This window comes from Vigna umbellata, chromosome 2 (genome assembly GCF_029865625.1).
Source record: "Vigna umbellata cultivar VRB3 chromosome 2, Vumbellata_1.0, whole genome shotgun sequence".
In the NCBI taxonomy this organism is placed as follows: domain Eukaryota; kingdom Viridiplantae; phylum Streptophyta; class Magnoliopsida; order Fabales; family Fabaceae; genus Vigna; species Vigna umbellata.
Genome location: NC_142166.1, coordinates 48,956,856 through 48,976,443, shown reverse-complemented (window position 1 = coordinate 48,976,443; position 19,588 = coordinate 48,956,856). Strand labels below are relative to the sequence as shown.

The 19,588-nt window shown below is 29.3% G+C and overlaps 3 protein-coding genes, 1 long non-coding RNA gene and 1 other non-coding gene across 8 annotated transcripts; 1 reads left to right on the top strand and 4 right to left on the bottom strand.

Moving 5' to 3' along the window:
* Nucleotides 1-507: 507 nt before the first annotated feature.
* Nucleotides 508-1,590, bottom strand: LOC148204184 (uncharacterized). Its single transcript, XM_088108038.1, has one exon. The coding sequence runs from the start codon at nucleotides 1,520-1,522 to the stop codon at nucleotides 755-757; it is 768 nt and encodes a 255-aa protein (XP_087964164.1). The 5' UTR covers nucleotides 1,523-1,590; the 3' UTR covers nucleotides 508-754.
* A 2,144-nt stretch (nucleotides 1,591-3,734) lies between these two features.
* Nucleotides 3,735-8,607, bottom strand: QQT1 (P-loop containing nucleoside triphosphate hydrolases superfamily protein). Of its 4 annotated transcripts, none has more exons than XM_088107268.1 (11): nucleotides 7,889-8,607; nucleotides 7,305-7,455; nucleotides 7,164-7,208; nucleotides 6,974-7,053; nucleotides 6,601-6,675; nucleotides 6,359-6,462; nucleotides 6,121-6,277; nucleotides 5,943-6,030; nucleotides 4,978-5,050; nucleotides 4,770-4,900; nucleotides 3,735-3,991 (listed from the first exon to the last, which is right to left on the bottom strand). In XM_088107268.1, the coding sequence occupies exons 2-11, from the start codon at nucleotides 7,394-7,396 to the stop codon at nucleotides 3,931-3,933; spliced, it is 906 nt and encodes a 301-aa protein (XP_087963394.1). In that variant the 5' UTR covers nucleotides 7,397-7,455; nucleotides 7,889-8,607; the 3' UTR covers nucleotides 3,735-3,930. The 4 variants fall into 4 exon arrangements, with proteins under 4 accessions (XP_087963394.1, XP_087963395.1, XP_087963393.1 ...); XM_088107269.1 differs by having other exon boundaries at nucleotides 7,305-7,426; nucleotides 7,915-8,607; XM_088107267.1 differs by having other exon boundaries at nucleotides 7,305-7,429; nucleotides 7,889-8,606.
* TRNAP-UGG (transfer RNA proline (anticodon UGG)) lies at nucleotides 8,591-8,662 on the bottom strand. Its single transcript has one exon. It is a non-coding gene; the product is annotated as a tRNA-Pro (tRNA).
* A 1,102-nt stretch (nucleotides 8,663-9,764) lies between these two features.
* Nucleotides 9,765-11,885, top strand: LOC124821959 (LIM domain-containing protein WLIM1-like). Its single transcript, XM_047293897.2, has 5 exons — nucleotides 9,765-10,054; nucleotides 10,592-10,688; nucleotides 10,778-10,818; nucleotides 11,059-11,148; nucleotides 11,325-11,885. Exons 1-5 carry the CDS (start codon nucleotides 9,920-9,922, stop codon nucleotides 11,550-11,552), a joined length of 591 nt encoding a protein of 196 aa, XP_047149853.1. The 5' UTR covers nucleotides 9,765-9,919; the 3' UTR covers nucleotides 11,553-11,885.
* A 3,369-nt stretch (nucleotides 11,886-15,254) lies between these two features.
* On the bottom strand, nucleotides 15,255-16,938 carry LOC148204182 (uncharacterized). Its single transcript, XR_015784039.1, has 3 exons — nucleotides 16,780-16,938; nucleotides 16,546-16,663; nucleotides 15,255-15,485 (listed from the first exon to the last, which is right to left on the bottom strand). It is a non-coding gene; the product is annotated as an uncharacterized LOC148204182 (long non-coding RNA).
* Between the last annotated feature and the right edge of the window lie 2,650 nt (nucleotides 16,939-19,588).

Below are 19,588 nucleotides of genomic sequence, written 5' to 3'. Positions count from 1 at the left end.
AAATTTTTTTAAAAAATTCTGACAATTGGAAACATTCTTAAGATAATTTTTTCTTTTTGTAAAATTACCGTGATTCTATTGATACTAGAATGATTAATTTTATAAAAATATTTTTTGACACACCTAAATTTTTTACATTCATTTGATATTATCCTTTCTTACTTTTTACTCTCTTCTTTCTTGAAAAAATATAAAAATTTACATTTTTATAACTATTTTACTCTTGTACTCTATGTCAAATGAAAGTAAAAATATGTCATAACACCACTAGTCTTAATTTTATATACGGCTTTCTTGTGAGAGTTATTCAAAGTTTCCAAATATTTTTCAATGAAGCATGGCACATGGACAAATCATATGGAAAAAAAAATCCACACATTCACATGCAATACCCAAGAATAATTCATTTACAAGAATAGCATAAGAGACTGAAGGTTCCAGAAATTTAATTCAAATTGAAATCGTTTAAAATATGAACACCCAGATTAAGTCAACCTATTAAAACAATAATATTTTGACCATGTCCATCGTATAAAACAAAATCTAGAATCAGTCACTGGAAATACAATTGTTTTGGAAATTTTAATTCTTTAGCAAAACCATATTAACAATGTACATGGATCAGTCGAGATTTAATTACAGTGGAAAAACGTGAACAAGAGAAGGATTGAAATTTGAACCTGTCTCAAGAACGTCACCAACAAAAACTACACATATTTACAGAAGGAAAAAAGTTATATCAGATAATCAATCTTCACCAGCTTTTCTGGTGGCCATGTTTCCCTGAATTCTTGCCATTGGAATAAGCCTTGAAATCACCATTTCTTGGAGAAGCTAACTCCTCAGGATTCACCATCTTCGTGTCATTCAACCATCCCCAAACATAATCTCTCTTCTTCCAGTTCATCACCGATTTCCTTGCCTTTGAACTATCATAGTAACATTCACTCAACGTGGGAACCACATACCACACAACACAAGTGCAGAGTGTTGCAACAGATCTCCCAAACACAGTCAGAAAAACCAAAATCAAAATAACAACCGCTGGCACATAGAAAGAAGGCCACTTCAACATGTTCCATGAAAAGCTAAAATCTTTCTTCTTATGAGATTCCAACTTTTTCTTCTGTTCCTTACTTTCTTCCACGATTGCTTCTTCATGATCAGCTGATTTCTCCAATTGCTCCGAGAAAGATGTCAAGTGTGTTGTTTTGAGTTCTTCACTCTTGTGTTTCTTGTTCTGATCCTTGTTTTTCAGTTTGACTACTATGGGAACGAAATCATCGTTGCTTGAATAGGCAAAGCGGACCAAAGATATCTCCTGAGGACTGGTTTGAGAGTACACCTTTTGCCTTCTCTCGTCAAGATCAGCCAAAAGGGCTGAAAATTTGTCTAAGCCTCGATCGGAGTATGGGTTGTTATTTCTACTTTCTTTTTTTCTCTTGGACTTCATGGGGCTTGAACATGGTGCAACATCTTCTTCTTGCTGCTGGAAACTGCCACAGACAAAATGGTTCAACATGTGCGGAAAGAACAACAAAGCTGTTTTTTTTTTTCTGAGAGTTTAAGATTATTGTGAAAGAAAGAGAAAACTGAGAATTATATATAGATCGTTGTTAAGACTATGACTTGACTAGATCCAATCAAATAATGATGAAGCTCAACACGCATTACGGGTCAAATCAAACTTTTTTTTGAAATTTAATCAGGCAAGAGTTTCCAACGTGGCTATCTTAATCTTTGACTTATTAGAGAGAGAAAGAGAAGTTGCGCCGATAGCTTAGGCTATTCTTTCAAACACTGTAATATTTTAAAATTGAGTAGATGATGACAATGGCTTAGAGAACATATTCGTGGGTCACAAACTACAGACAAATTGTTATTTCTTTTAATTTAAAAAGAGATACTTGGGGAAGAGGGTGTTGATTAATTGAAGAAGTCTTTGTCACTCATTAATGATACCAAATTGGACAACCTTGCCTTCAATATTTTTTGCTTTAATTGTCAATTTACATATCTATTATTAAGAATATTTTAAATAAATTTCTATAAATAGTATTATAAAATTGAAAAAAGTATTAACTTTCTCATAAATTTAAAATAATTTTTGTATAACTTAATAAGGGTTATATTTTTATATCACTTCTCCTAAATCTTTATTTTGAATTTATATATAAAGTAATTTTAGTTCACAAAAAAAATGTACATTTCTTTTAATTCTTTAAAACGTTTATGGATTCATTTTTCAAATATGTGTAGGTTGAATTTTTAGAAGGAAATTAAGTTGAATGAGATGGGATGTGAAAGGTTTAGCGGCAGCAAAGAAAAAAACAAGAATGCAAACGTTATTTCCAATGTTTTGTTTTGTTGGTTATAGGAAGTTTCCAAATTAATCAACATATGATTGCGATAAAATTTATAAATACACAGCACTGTTATTTATGTCTTATTTAATTTTAATTGATACACAAAAGTATATTCAAAGATTTCCTAGATAAAAAAAGTGTACTCCTAATATAACAAGATTTAAACTAGATCCTTTGTATAGAATTTTATAAAAATTAAATGTTACTTTTCGTTAAACATAACGTTATCGCATTTTTATATTATAATTTCATAAATAACTTCAACAGACACTCTAGAGCCAAATTTTCATGTTCAAAAAATTAAACAAACTGCTGATTTCCTTTTATTATAAATTATGTACAGTTTGTGTTATTCACCCACATAGGAGCAGTATGCTTAGTTAAGTACAAAGAATCGGGATTTTGTAATTTGTACGACAAAGAAATGAAAAAGGTATATAAATAATTAGGTGGTTATTAGATTAATCGATCGTAACCAGCATTCAAACCCATTTTAATCCCCGAGATATGTTCATTAAAAAAATTTAAAATATCAAAATTTGATTTTTGATTTCATAAATTAATTTCTACAAGTTTATGTTTGAATTTCGATTCAATTTCTGAAAATTTACACTACCACAACTGCCATTTATGAGACTAAGTATTTTTGTTTTGTAGTTTTTAAACTTTATTGAAGATACCTGTTATTTTATGTTTCCTCTATTCTCTATTAAAATTTATTTTGAATATAAGTAAATGGTGGAGCAGATAGAATAGAACCATTCTCAAACATGTAGAAATTAACTGAAATTCAAGGTTTTTTTACGGGCAAATCTGTTTCCATATTATGTATATAGGCAAATTTTAAAAAAATTACGTAAATGGATAAATAGTGTAATCTTCACACAACTTCGTATAAAGAAATTTATGTAAATGGACAAATCTGAATCGTACGGTCCTCACACAGCTATTTATAAATACACCCCCAAGATGATTTCAGTAGAAAAGTTGAAGTCGTGCATTTGACATGTTCAAGGTCAAAACTCCATATTTTCTTATTTTTTACATCCTTCAAGAAATGCGTGGCTCTCAAGCATCCTCATCACGCATTTTCGTCAACCACATTAATTTAACATGTTCATGGAAACTATCCATGACTTCTGGTGGAAGAAGGATGCCTCTGACCACATAATAGCATAATAAACTCTCGCAGCATTTCTACTATTGATGTCATTTAAAAAGAAAGACATTTTAATTATTATAAACAATTCCCAACTAAAATTGTAATTTATTTTAGTCCTTTGTGGTATAAATAGATATCAATTCCCAACTAAAAATTGTACGCTTGATGGGATAATTAAGATGAGATGACTTCAAAAACAAACAAAATTCATTCAGAACTACAGGATTATAATTATAATAATATATAAAGCCAAATCTGAAACATTCTTTTATGCACAAGCGGTAGAGTGCACCATGGTGTCACAAGTACGCAAAACAACAGCCAAAGCAACGTAACAGCGAATGGAGAAAGTAAAATTTACTCACCAAAGTGCCATTCTCTTTCAATTATTCACCTTTCCCATCATTCATTATCATCATTATTTTCATCATCCTTCATGTACTTCTCTTGCACTGCTGCAACTGTAGATTTTGAGTTAAGGGAAGCTCAGAATTAAAAGAGTCTGACCAGGAAAGAGGTAAAAGAAGAATAGGCAACAGAACTGATGCATCCATTGATTAGCAGAACACTGGTTAAGACAACAGCATTAGCAATCTCAAAAATAACTTAGAGTATTGTTCAATTCGCTGGGAAGCTTTCTCAAAAGCATAAATGATATCACAAGTGATTGTCTAAAAAAATCTACAATTGGCATCAATAATGCAAGATTATGTTCTAATGGAATTGAGAGCAATGTCATGATTTCTACATATCAAATACAAATGTCATAAATCCTCAAAGGAATAATGGCGAGACCTGGCCACTTATCTGCACTGAGTTACAGAGCTCATCATGATGTTCAAATCCTCTAAAAGGTTGGGCCACGTAATGCTGCTCAGCAGCTGATTTAAAAAATTGGGCAATTTTTACTCCAACCGGAGCATTTTCCAGAGAGGTTTTACAGGAATCTTCCATGTTTCGACCAGTCATTTCTTCCTACTTAATGCATTGAATCTATATTCCAAAATAATTTAGTTAAAATGTTCCCAAAAGGAAAGACGACTATTGTGTTTATAATGTATATGATACCACTCACGATCACTGTTACTACAGGCTGCCAAGAATCAGTTAAAAACAGTATATGCATTGGAAAGCAATGAGTAAGGGTAGTTCTGGCATGCAATAGTGAAAGTTATGGTACATTGTAAAATAAATCATCTCAAGATGTCAGAATTCAGAATAGATGACGAAAAAAAGGATATCTATAATAATCCCAATCAACAGGACCAACTGCAAGCTTGCTAAATTCAACTGCACTTGCTTCTATACCGGTAAATATGTACCCATTGCATTTGTCTATCAGCTTCACCAAATTCCCTACACTCTCTTTGTCCTGAAAATACAAATTCCGACTTAGGATTCCAAACATTTGATGAAAACAGATGAAAATTCTGGGCATACTTAGTTTACCTGAATATCTAAGGTTGTAAAACTCACAAGACTGAAGTTCTCAATAACTTCACATAGTTCCTTTGTGAGTTTTCTGCAAATATCATTAAGATTAATGCTACTCAGAATAACAATAAATGTCAATCTTAAGGATGCATTCGAGAACAAAAAAAGGTCATCAACAAGAATGCGTTAACTATGATGTATACTCATAAAATAATATCTATCTAACACATTTAAACCTTCCTTGACAACCATTTCCAACATTTTATTCACTTTGTAAGGCTAACATTCATACGTACTCGAAATAATGAAATATAGACCCCAAACTTCAACCGAGGAATTTGATTAATCCACCCACGTTGGCATATTTCAACATCACGGCAGATTGGATCCTAGTCTATTATAAACATAGCAAGTAAGGCAAATGAATGAATGATTCAATTGATGCATATTTCTTCTTGTTTTTAAATAAAATTGCAGCGCATTTGTCATTATAAGTTGCTACGACCAATGGAGCACCCTAATGAGAAACTATATATTCAACGTTGGTGCATGATTATTATTTTAGACCAGTATCTCTCAATCAAAAGAGGGAGTTGCTGACAGAAACACTAAAATTTAAAATCTGTCTTTATTCCTTTTCGTCTAATGGGAATATACATAAACAATTTAAAACAAATGTAGCTTTGCAACAGTTCAGTGTGGTCTTAACGGCCAGGGTAGACAAGATATAGAAAGATGCAACAGGTCGCTTTGGGTAAATTTTTCTCCATAAACATTTCTAGAAGAAGAAACTAAGAAGAAGAAAAAAATGAGCTGCCATAAACTAAATTTTACACTGATAATCCAGACAGAAGTGGTGTTAAATTCTACATCTTAAGAAAGAAAACAGTTAAAAATTATCAACAGAACTGCAAAACATCAAAATACTATTAGAAAAAAAAACTGGTTAGCAGTCAAAGAATCACCATAGCACACCACACCTGTACTTAGCAGAGCGAGGATCTTGATCAAGGTGGTGTTGTAAATATGACAAGTCTTGCACGTCTGTATAGAAATCAAGGTTAAAGGCTGCAACAATAAAATATAAAGTCAGCATGTAAATCTCTCACTGTAAATCAAGGTTAAAGGCTGACATCTGAAAACGAGTAATGACTGCACCTAGCTTTCCGTAGCTCTCAATTAAATCAATTTTAGACAAGACATTTATGTGAGGGAGTTCTAGATGTAGCATCGTGGACAAGGATAAAAGCAATGCACTAATATATTTCCCAGGGTCACTGCAAAGATGGGCATCAATCAAATGCATTGCAGTTAACTGCATAGAATAAACACATAAATCAGTTCTTAAAACATCATACAGTTTGACACCAGCAAGACGTAAAGGACAGTGCTATACCCTTAGGTTCAATTTCTTTATGAGCTTCATGATGACATTCTTGGCACTTGAATGAAGGAAAAAGAGTTCCACTTGGCCAGGAAAATCAAAGAGTAGGTAGTGATCTGAAATGTAAATACTGTCAGGTTACCAAAGTGTGTTGTTAACTGATCAATTAGGGTCTATATAAGAAGAATGTTAGAATTTACAGTTTGATTATTTAGCCTGTACATCTACAAATTATGGCACAATAATGCACTGACCTTTCAAAAGAGGTTCCAATTTTGCTTCCAACCAGTCGATATTTTTCTCAAGATAATCCATGCAGTACACAAGACCTGTTTGTACAAGATAAGAGAAACTTCTGAATACGTATACACAGTACATTAGAAAAGCTGGTGTGACACATTCAAAGTTCCTTTTACAAGAACCATTGCACTCAGAGTAACTTGTTTAACTTCTTGTCATAAATTTACACAGTATAATCTAAAAAACCATCAGTTCATGTCTATACTTTCAGTAGTCCAATACCCGCAGTACCGTGGTTCCATGGCTTTAAAAAGGAAAATTTCTTAAAATAAAAAAATGTAAATAAATATAAATAAATAATTTAAACAAGAAAAGGAAGTGGCTTACCCCCATTTGGACCAAGTGAATGTTCCACCATTACATCACTTAATTTCACAAGATCCTCAATGTTCACAGCACATTCATAGCTATATTCTTCATTAAAGGAAACCATAACGATTGAACTATGCATCTAAAAAGGGATGCATCAATTGAACTATAAGATTTTACTTTTCAGAACAAAAAGTGAAAAGGATACGGTAATGAATCATTAGCGGGATCCAAATTGATAACAGCAACCTTCCTACATTCCAAAGCAACGTAAGGCAAATATAATACCCCATATTAATAAAAAAAACTACCATCAACATTAATAATAAAAACACAAAGTAAGGCTTACCTTCCAATGAGACTTAGAAACTGAGACATGCCATTGCAATAAGTTGTTTTGCCAGAGCCAGGAGGCCCAACTACTACTTGCCCAAACACCATTTTCCTTCCTTGTTACCAAATGCTATCTCCCTACTTAATAATAATAAGTCGAATTAAACCTTGTAAAAGGGAAAAACAGAATCTTAATAACTAATTTAAGTTAAATCAGTTGTCAAGCTGGAGGATAGGAAGACGATAAGAGATGGTAACTCAAGGATTCCAACCATAAGAGTTAGGAAGATTTATGGAAAACTATATTTATGTACATGAAAATAAATTATAAACTAATAGTAATAATGCGACCAAAAATAACTCAAATTATAAATGTTTACATCCAATACTAGTTTCATAACATAAAATAACTCATAACAACTAATAAATTCATAATGGATTAGTGAAAATTACGAACTTTGCATAACACTCCAAATCTAAGTGGCAGCAAGACCAGAAAAAACAAATTTTAGATCAGAAAACTGAGAAGAAATATGTTTTAAATTGTCACATTTTACTAAAATAATAAAATAAGAAGTATCTCTGAGAAGAAAAACTCACAACAGCCAAAACAAAGATCGACGCACCCCAACAGTTGGTGTCACTGTCGGCGAAGACCGGCGAAGATGAAGGCAAAGCCGGTGGTGATGAAGGCAACGCCGGTGATGGTGATGCAAGAGTAAGAGATAGTGACGCGAACCCTATCGACGGTGATGCAAGCGTCGGCAATAACACGCGAGTGCTGTGATGGCTGATACCTACGACGCCAGCGTTATAATGGGTACGCTGTGATGGTCGGGGACACAGTCGACCAGAGCAGGATGCTGTTTGGTTCTGATCTGCGATGGAGAACCCTAGGAAAAAAACAGGTCTCTTTTATTATTTTTTTTAAAATTGGGTCATTATAAACCCTATCCGGAAAGCCCAACTACATGTGTTGGCATCCGAACTGGACAAAGCTCGAGCCCGCACAAATGCTTTCACGAGCAAAATACCGATACTGCAATCCGCGACCTTCCCGTCTTGCACGATCCTCCCATACTCGCGATCTTGACAACAAATCACTTAACCAAACAGCCATGCATTTCATCAAACAACATACACTCAATCCAGAAACTCTAAAAACAAATCAACACGACTCAGCATTACACCATACAAGCAGAAGCAGAAATCATAAGCACTGATTATCTCTATCCGAAAACCGCCCACATACAACAGATGTAAAACCCAAAAAAAAAAAAAACTTTATTTGCAAAATAATTAGGGGCATTCCGAGAATCGAACTCGGGACCTCTCGCACCCAAAGCGAGAATCATACCACTAGACCAAATGCCCTCCTTGTCAGATTCTGACAGATTAATTAAATCTAAAGCTAGAGTTGGCGACACTTCACTTACCTAGATACAGACTTTGAAGTTGCATGGTGTGGGACAAAAACATATTAAATGCAAGCTGTCATCATAATTGGAGTGTTACTGAAGATTGCAGACACACCAAACCCATCATTTTAGGTACTTTGTGCTAAATTATACACCCTGACGTTGATCCCCCATCTTTTCCATAAACAAGTAAAATCCCCAACCCAATATATCATAACATATTTGACTCCAAATGGTAAACGTAAAACTAGTGCAACTTAAGAAAATGCAGGAGCCTATACAGTTATTATAACTTAAGAATGCAATTCATCCCTTCTAACTCAAGAAAAATCTGTCATACTGTTTAAAAAGTGGGATTCGACAATGAAAGCAAGCCAGATGGAACCCCACGTTACAAATGTAATCATCTTGTACCTGTTTTTTAGTTAATTATATCATTAATAAATAATTATATTTGTAACTATTTTCTTACATTTTTTTTACAATGTTATTCTTTATATCTTGATAACTGTTTTTGGTTCATAATAATTTAACTTTTTTAATTATATTGACTGTATTTCATAACCATAATAATGATAGCTGTATTCTTACTAGTTTGTTATAATGTTAATTAATCAAATAAGGACTCAGTTGGAGACTTTGGCTATTCTATAATTTAATTGAATGATACAATAATAAACAGAAAGGACTTTGCAAAAGATTTAGGTCAAACGCCAGTGAGTTATGATAGGTAGGGTCATGGTCTCCACCTATCTTACATTATATATGAAATAATGATTCTGCATCTTCCAAACTTGATAAAGTAGTAAAAAAACAAATGTAATGGTGATGGTAGAAAAGAAAAAATGCCCATAACACTTGGCTCAAAAGTTAAACTTCATCTTCTTTGTTGCGTACAAATTATGTTATTGTGGTTGTTTCTTGTTTTTTAGTGTGACGCATTTAACTTAACAGTTGAAGACATTAAAAATGTGTAAGAGAAAATGTGAGTTAGGTGGTTAAAATATTAGACAAAATGATTGTCAATGACAGTATATTTGTTGGGGTGTCTGCTTTTGTCTCCTGCCTCCCACATTTCACCACCCCCCCTTTTGCCTTATCTCCTCTTTTTCATCGTTTTGCTCTTCCTCTTACCAAGAAAAATCTACTTAAGGCGCTACAGAGGGATCATATAGCTCTGTTGCACCTTGCTAAGGGAAGAGAATTCGGAAATATGGCATTTGCAGGAACAACTCAGAAATGCATGGCTTGTGACAAAACAGTTTATCTGGTTGATAAGTTAACTGCGGATAATCGAGTGTTCCACAAGGCTTGCTTCAGATGCCACCACTGCAAAGGAACACTCAAGGTCTGTCTCTTCTGACTAACCTCTTTGGATTTGTATCTACAGATATATCATTTCATAATTCTTCTTGGTTTTCTAGTGTTTGACTCTAGTTCAGATCTTTCTGTCCCTGGATCTGGTGTCTCTTGTTTCTTGATAATTCGAACAAACCAGAGGCATCAATTTCAGCACTTGCTTTGACTGATAATTCTGTGTTTACAAAAGTATTAGCCAGGTTGTGAAATTAACCAGTGGAAAAAAAGTATCAAACCTCAACAAGAATCCATCCAAAGATGTATTGCTAAATCTCTCTATTACTATTTGTTTTATTTTTCTTTTTCTAGTTCGTTGAGATAAGTGGATCTAACTCTGCCTTCTACCCTTCACTTGTTTTTCATCAAAAACGAAAATTGATTTGTAAATGTTAAGTTTTTGTATGATTCCCCAGATGTTCTGCTAATTTTTCTGGCAATGTGTACTAATTTTTGAAGTTTACTGATTTAAGGCGTGTAACTAGATTTAATTTTTACGAACTATATTGATTTAGTAATGTATTTGCAGCTTAGCAACTATAACTCTTTTGAGGGAGTTCTTTACTGCAAGCCACACTTCGATCAACTGTTCAAAAGAACTGGTAGTCTTGACAAAAGCTTCGAAGGTAACACAGGATCCAAAATCCAATTATTCAAAGCCTCGCTATTTTTTCCTTCTGGGGTCACTTATCTTTATTTCCTTTTGGCTGATCAGGGACACCAAAAATTGCTAAACCAGACAAAACTGGCGAAGAGGTAATCATTTTTAAATCTTCATGCCTACTAATGCACAATAAAACAGGTTAACACACTCTGTTAAACATAAATTTTATTATTGATCAAAAGTTATATAATTTTGTACATTGAATTCTTAATGAATCTAATGTTTAATAAATTTAAATCAATAATAACAAATGTATTAGAAAATGAGTTATCTGCGCTCATGAACATGTCAGTTACCTAGCCTTCATCTAATTTTGTGTTGTTTCTGATCAGAAACCTGCAGCAACCAAGGTCTTGAATATGTTTGGTGGAACCAGAGACAAATGTGCTGGTTGTCAGAAAACAGTGTATCCCACTGAAAAGGTAACAACACAACCTTAAATTTCATCAGTGAGACATTTTAGTGGCACCATTCAGAAGTGCAAAGAATCCATCGCAGCTCCTTTTCTAATTTAAACCACGATGCCAACCCAAGTGATAAAATTTCCATTCTATTTGAGAAAGGGATATTAAGTTTTATATATTTTGAAATGGTGTAGGTGACGGTGAATGGAACTCCTTATCACAAGAGTTGTTTCAAATGCACTCATGGAGGCTGTGTTATTAGTCCCTCTAATTACATTGCACACGATGGAAAACTCTACTGCAAACACCATCACATTCAACTGATCAAGGAGAAGGGAAATTTAAGCCAGCTTGAAGGTGACAATGAGAAGAGTACAATTCAAGAGAAAACCAACGGGGAAGTAGTTGCAGCTGAGACATGAAATGAAATGCTGGACTTATGAGAAAGTCTAAGAATGAATATTCCCTTCAAGTTCCATATTTATGTATATCATGTGTTTTCTGCTATATCTCTCTCATGCTTTACCATCAGTACCGAGTCCAGAATACTCTTGAAAAATATGATATTCCCTTTATTGTGGGTGGGGTGTGTGGAAATCCATCATTTTGTTTCTGTTGTGAGTTGTGGATACAAAAATGAGACATTAATGGCATTTGATTCTGAATGTTGTTCAGAACCCAATGCTACTGAATTTCTTTAAACTTTCCCTATGCATTCATATTGATTCAGAAGCCACTCCTACTCATTTTTTTCATTTTTTTTCCACCTCTCAAGACCTTCCTCCACATTTAAGAAACAAAGAAATTGAAACTCTAGTTTATCGTTGAGTGTAGTTAAGAAAACAAAATTAAGATTTTAAATTTTTTCATCTTGCTCTATCTTCCTCTATCATGCTCTTTTGAGAACTTTTGTTTTGGAATTGCATAAAAGATTAACCAAATTTTGACAGTGACTAAGTGATATTATTATCAATTTAACGAAAGAAATCAAATTAACTTTATTTAACAAATATTATAACTCAATTGATTGAAAATATATATATATATATATATATATATATATATATATATATATATATATATGTATATATAATAGTAAATTATCAATTAAACTTATTATTATCTTTTTTAATTCTTTACATGTAGGTGTTATTTGGACGAGAATGAGTTTAGGTATCTCATATCATCTTCATCTCGTTGATGTTTTTATATTTAATTAATATGAAATTTTTGTCTCATCATTTTTATGAAAAAAAAAAGAAAAACCATAATCGCTTCCATACTTTTTCTAGTAAGCTTACCACATTATCATCTCTACTCGTGTTTTTCATCATTTCATATTCTAAGCTAATTTTTTAGTATTGCTATTGAGCTCTCATAATATACTATAGTGACATATTGAAAAGAGATTTTAACATAACTTAAATTATAAAAATCAATATTAATAAATATATTTTGAAGATTCAAGAAAAAAAAACAAGTCAAAAAAGAATTCAAATTTGAGTTAATGCACGTGTTAAGATGATTGATGATATTTAATATTTTATTTTAAAAGAGTAAAGAGATTTTAATTTTGAAATAAATCATACCGTTATAGATAAATTGAAAAATAATTTAAAATATTGAAGACAAGTAATATAACTTTATAATAATTGTTTTTGTTTTTATTTTGTTAAAAAAGTCAGTATTTTCAATTCATTTCTATTTAACATATAATTTATTTAGTTATGAATGTGTTTATATGAAAGTATATGACGTGTTACAGGTTGGAATACTCAATAACGAGTAAGAAAATGTTAAGTACGTATGTCAATATTATACATACATACATACATATATATATATATATATATATATATATATATATATATATATATAACCTCTTAAAGAAAAATGTATGAAATTTTAATTCAAAAAAATTTCTATTCATAACAAAAATATACTTTAAAGACTAGATATTTTAATAATTTTTATTTTAAATTTAAAATAGAAAAATAAAAAGAAATTAGAAATTATTCATATATCATTAACCTTAAAATTTATATTCATAGAATATTTTTGTCAACTAATTTAAAATGTTATATAAGTTAACAAACACGTATATATACATATAATTAATAAAAACATTACTAGTATTGTAATTTTAAATCAAAATCATTACAATTTACAAACATATATAGTATGTTAGTGAATAGTAAAAAACTTAAAAAAAAAGATAAATGGGTTAAAGTATGATATATAATAAACATATAAAAAACAATAGTATTATTTGAAGAAAAAAATAATATTAATAATGATAATAAGTTGAATAACATAAAAATAAAGTAATAAAATTAGAGTTAAATACATTATCCTTATCCAAATTTGACTGGAAAATTGGAATTAATTATGTTTAAAATTTTTATACATTTTGTTCCCAAAATTTTTAAAAAAATAATGAATACAATATTTTTAACCCAATGTTAATCTTTTATGTGTTAATAGTCGGTCTTTCATGTTGTGGTTTGAGTTCTAATGTGTCAAATAGTGTACACAACTCAAATATCAACTTGAGGTCCTACTAGATATATAAAAAAATTAACAAAATTGGATTAGAGAAATTATATTTAATTAATTTTAAACTTTGAAATCAAATTATATCAAAATTTCTAATAAAAACGAATTTTGATTTTACTTTAAAATTTATGTACTAAAAATATATTTAATCATAAAAAATAATATGTAATAAAAACAAATTAAATTATAGAAATATAAAATATAAATAAATGAATTATTAAAAATAAAAATAAAAATGAAAACAAAAATAATGTACTATTATAAATAAATTAAATAATAGAAATATACAAAAACAATACATTATTTAACACAAAAAGAAAATAACATTACTAAGTTCATTAAAATTAATATAAAAGTGTTGGCCTTCCCTCTCTTTAGCTTTACTTTTAATAATGAAATTCAAGGGGATACATGTTGAAGGAGAGTATAATGTTATTTTATAACATTTAATGATAATTAGTAGAACACTTATGTATAAGAATAATAATGTGAGTCGTTTCGTCTCCACTCATCTCACATTTGATCCATAAAAGATAGGCTGAGTTAGTCTGTCTCGCATAAAAGATACAGTCGCATAACATTTGTTTGTAGGTTTGTGAGTCAGTTCGTGAGCTGCATAAAAATTTTATAAAATTTTTATTTAATTAAATTAGTAGAAATCATATTTTCTATAAACACACTTCTTAAAATAAATTATATTCATAAAATAAAAATAAACTAAAACGTGAATTAAGGAGTTACTTTAATGGACACAAATAAATAAACTACTTTTAAATTTAAATAGACTGAGATTGAATAAACAAGTTACTCAGAATAAACACACATTATGTGTTGTGTTAATTAAATTAAATATTAGAAATTTAAGCAAATAAAAAAAATATGTGGGTCAATCACGTTATTAATCCATGCAAACTACGCCTCAGATGAACCTAAACGAGTAATTTGCTACTGAGCCTTCAGAATATGCTATAGTGATAAATTAGAAAGAGATTTTAAAATAACTTAAAGTATAAATATATTTGGAAGATTCAAGAAAAAAATACTAAGACAAAAAAAATTCAAATTTGATTTTAATGCATTATTTAAGATGATTGATGATATTTAATATTTTATTTTAAAAGAGTAATGAGATTTTAATTCTGAAATAAATCATACCGTTATAGATAAATTGAAAAATAATTAAAAAGGTTGCTGACAGTGAGTGCTGATAAAAATAAAGCAAAATTCACTTAAATGGTAACGCGCTCTCAATTAATTACCTTCCTTGTAATGGTGTATAAAGACACTTGGGTTGTTTATTCAATATGCATGCATCATATGAAAAATTTGTCAATTCTGGTAACGAAAATTTGTATCAAATACAAATGCAAAAATTGTTTTACCTTCTCCATATGTACTATAATCTTAGAGCAATGAAAATTATCATTGACATTTGCAGTCAATGCAGTACGTGAGCACTTATTTTCATATTGAATTATATGACGATTGGTAAATTGAAAGCAGGAAATTACCATCAACATGTGATTAATGCAAAGTGCGAGTGGTCAAACTAAAAGTGAAGAAGAAAATTAAAAGTTGCAAACCACAACTTTTTTATACTGAATTCTATTCTAAAAGGAGAGAAGAACACCAAATTCAAAGTTCCACATATAAGCTAAAAGAGAAAAAAAAAAGAAAAAAAAAGAAGGAAATGTTTAAGGATTGATTGCAGGATTTCTGATGAAGATCAACAACACGCGTCCAAGCACTCCATGCAGCAGCACAATTCTAGACAACAAAGGCATCCCAACGCGCCAAGGCTAAAAAGATAAACAAATTAAACATAATGACATATATCTCTTTTCTAATGTGTTTGATAAAGAAAAAAAAAACAGAGTAGAAATAAATTAAAATAGAGAAAATTTAGCAGTCACGTGATTTCATTAATTTGGTAAATTTAACGAATATAAATAAAAAAGTTACATATATTTTTATTTTCGCATTATTTTTAAAAAATATGTTTTATTTTTAAACTATATATATATATATATATATATATATATATATATATTATGTTTATTTTCTACAAAATATTGTAAAATACCTTTCTCAGTGAACATCATACATGACTTCTATAAAGTTTAAAAAACTAAATACATATTAATTTAGTTCAAAAATAAAATATGATTTTTAAAAATAATTTGAAGAAAAACATTTAATTCTAAATAAAATTATTGTATACATAATTTTATTTTCAAAAGTTATAAAAAGTTCTGCAAACAAGTAGGTGTACACAGTGGTACTTATTATTTTTTAATAAAGTATATTTTGACACTATTATTATTATTATTAAAAATACTTATTTGTTTAATCAAATATTATATTACAATAAAATAATAATTCATATAATTATAAGCTGAATGTAAAAAAATAAATATTAATGAATCATGATCCTTATACTGCTAATAAAGCTATTGTTTAGTATGAATTAATTTCTCGTCTTCATTTATAAAGAGATTCATTTAATATTAAACAGCTCATACCTGTGAAAGTCAAATTAATATAATATTTTAATTTGAAATAACTTTCGTAAGAAAATTTTGTTGAAAATTTTCAACATTTACAATTTTAAAAGATTCTTATATATAAATATTTTTTCCGACTAATATTAACAATGCAAATAACTCTTATTAAACAGCTCTAAATAAAATTAATTATTTTTATTTATCTAAAATCAAACTGTCATTTTTTTTTATTCGTTGTTTTTTCTTTACCAACAAAGTCTTCAATTTTTCTGTACATCCATGAAAATAAGAACGATCTTCTAACAAAAACCAGAGTACATGTGTGTATGATGAAAGTAGTTATGAAAGAACGTACCATCCCGCCATTGCACCAGTAGCAGCTCCTGAGCTCTGTCCTTGCGCCGGCGGAGCCTGGGTGGCAAAAACTTGAGGTTGCGGAGGAGGAGGTCCTTGATAACCTGGTGGAGGATACCCTACACGATTCCATTAATTTCATCGTCAATCATCACAAATCATGATTAAAAGAGATAATTAACTGGATTAATGAGTAAACAAATAACAATTAAGAAGGTTTTGTGGAGGAACTAACCCATGGGAGGAGGAGGAGGCCCAGACATAGGAGGATTTTGACCGTAGTAAGCCATCAGCCTTTGGAACTGTTAATCACTTCGGAAGTGGATGTGTGCATGCTCTTCTTTCTCTCTGTATGTATATATATATATATATTTGTTGGTGATGGGTGAATCGTGATAAGAATAAAACTAAAATTCACATTAATGGAAACGCGCTTTCATTCAATTACTTTCCTGTAATGGTGCATAAAGACGCTTTGGTTGTTTTAACATGCATGCGTCACATGGAAAGTTTTTCAAATCAGACTGTGTGGTCCTGGGAAGGAAGAAGAAACTGAAAATGGAAATGAATTTTTTTGGATGTTTATAACTCATGAATTTATTGTGAAGAGGGATTTTCGTGTTTTGGTATGATTCAAGTTTTTTATTAAATAGTTATTTGACTTAATTATACAACATAAATGTTTTTCTTTCCGTTGAATTTTAATTTATTATAAAATTTGACTAAATTAAAGTGTGTGATTCAATTGGTATTTTATTGTTTACCATAAAATTGTTAAGTATTTTTAAAAATTATATAATATTCTTTTAAAATGTTAATATTTTATAATTTTATAATAAAAGTTGTCACAAAAAATTGCTATAATTATTTATGATTATTATTATATTTGTTATTTTAATTTGATAAAAATTGATAAATTAAATACATAATTATATAATTAAAATCTATTGTAAAAAGTTATTATTATGTTTTCATAATTAAAGATACATTATAAGTAAAATATAATCATATCATAAAACAACGTTGAAGAAATATACTTATATATTGGATGGATTTGTTTTATAATCCATATATATGCAAAAAGAAATTAAATTATAAAAGAAAATAATTTTTTTGATAAATTTAAATTATTAACGAATTTTATCAATAAATTTATTATTGACAGAAAAATTTATTAGTAATATATATTTTATTTATGGACAAATATTTGTATCGATAAAATTCATAAATACGTATAAATCTTAAAATCTATCAATAATTTAAACTATTTATTATTCGTTGTTAAATTTGTTTATAAAAAGAACAACAAAGTTTTCGTCCAATATAATTTACTAGATGTGTAAGTGGTATAAATGAGGTGTAGAAATGTAAATGGTTGCTTATTCGATATTCCTTTTCAAAGCAAGAGAGTTTCTTCTTTCATCACATTTGTGGCTACCATAGAACGTTACAACGCCTACCGCAAGTGTGATTAGTGATCACACTAACTTGTCAGAGTCCATATATCATTGTGTTGGTAGCGTTGTGTTTCTACTTTTATGTATGTGGGTTTCGCTCTTCTCCTTCTTCTTTGCCATTGTGATACCAAGACAGTCACTATCACACCTCTTCACACGTAATGCGACTCATTGACACACCTTTCAGTTCGTAAAATTCAATGCAAAATTTTCCCTTTTCATGTGTTTATGCAGTGATTTATTACGTGTATGGATATTGAATATGTTTTAATCAGAAGAAAATGATGATAATGATGAAGAATGGTGAACATGATTTGATTCTATCAGCCATTTGTGTTAGTTGAGACCGTGAGAATTAGGTTAATGAAAAATGAAGATAAAATTGAAAAACAGCGGAATAAGAAACAAAAAAAATGAAGAAAAAGATGAATCATGTCAAAGTGTTTATAGATGAATTTTATCGATAAATTTTTTCATTGGTAATTACGAAACAAAAATTTTGTTAATAAAAACGACTAATAAAATTTTTTTCGAACACACTTTTTATGGTTAATAAGTCGACAATAATTTTAATTTATTGGCAAATTTTAAACATGGTTTTTGATAGTTGATAATATTGATTTTTTATAATATTTTAATGAGTTTGATTATAGATATTTTTGTAAATATGTATCAATTACTAATTTTGTTTTCTTTTTAAATTATTTGTGCACACATTTCTTCTTTTGTAGCTCCTATCTTTATTTTGTATACTTAACTTGAAAAATTCAAATACTCCTATTATGTGATAATAAAAATTAATATAAAAGTTTTTTCATCACATTTCTCTCTCTCTCTCACACACACACACACACATATATATATATATATATATATGGATTTTGTTAATTTAGATAACTTATTGAGATGTATTAAATTTTAGTTGATAAAAATATCTAGATTATAAGTTTTAAGATTAAAAATATTTAAATATTTTTTAATTTTTTATTTTAAATCGAAAATAAAAATTATTAAAATATTCATATATTTAAAATATGTTTTTTTATGAATAAAAACTTTTTTTATCGATTAAAATTTAATACACTGTTAAATAAGTTATCAAATATATATATATATATATATATATAATAACTTTAACATAAACTTTAATAATATTTTTAATTTTATAACTAATTTTTAATTATAACTTTTATTTTTTGTTAACAAGACGCGTAGCTTCTACGCGTATTTGTTTTCCTATTTTTATCTCCCGACCAATTGTTTTAATCTTATTATATGAAGTCGTTTTTGTTTTATTTTCTATTTGAAACGGGTTTTACACTTTGTCCTGAGTAACTGAAAAATTACTTTAATGAATTTGATGTTTTCTAAAAACAAATAATTGATATCTGACGTATTTTTACCAACGGTTAGTAACGTATACTTTAATATTTTTTATATACATGATGTAAAAGAATAGTTAACTAATAATTTCATTTATCATCATATATTACAGAACCAAAATAATTTTTTAATAAAATATGAGCACAAAAATCCTTTATAATGAAAATATTATTAAAATAATAATAATAATAATAACGTGGATTA

What these genes read in the sequence shown, in the direction of transcription:
- LOC148204184 (XM_088108038.1), bottom strand. Translation starts at nt 1,522, where the DNA reads ATGTTGAACCATTTTGTCTGTGGCAGTTTCCAGCAGCAAGAAGAAGAT.
- LOC124821959 (XM_047293897.2), top strand. Translation starts at nt 9,920, where the DNA reads ATGGCATTTGCAGGAACAACTCAGAAATGCATGGCTTGTGACAAAACA. An exon ending in CAGACAAAACTGGCGAAGAG is followed by an intron (nt 10,819 to 11,058) that starts GTAATCATTTTT and finishes GTTTCTGATCAG; the next exon opens with AAACCTGCAGCAACCAAGGT. An exon ending in CAGTGTATCCCACTGAAAAG is followed by an intron (nt 11,149 to 11,324) that starts GTAACAACACAA and finishes GAAATGGTGTAG; the next exon opens with GTGACGGTGAATGGAACTCC.
- QQT1 (XM_088107268.1), bottom strand. Translation starts at nt 7,396, where the DNA reads ATGGTGTTTGGGCAAGTAGTAGTTGGGCCTCCTGGCTCTGGCAAAACA. An exon ending in TGAGAGCTACGGAAAGCTAG is followed by an intron (nt 6,031 to 6,120) that starts GTGCAGTCATTA and finishes TTATTGTTGCAG; the next exon opens with CCTTTAACCTTGATTTCTAT. An exon ending in CCTCGCTCTGCTAAGTACAG is followed by an intron (nt 5,051 to 5,942) that starts GTGTGGTGTGCT and finishes TGATATTTGCAG; the next exon opens with AAAACTCACAAAGGAACTAT.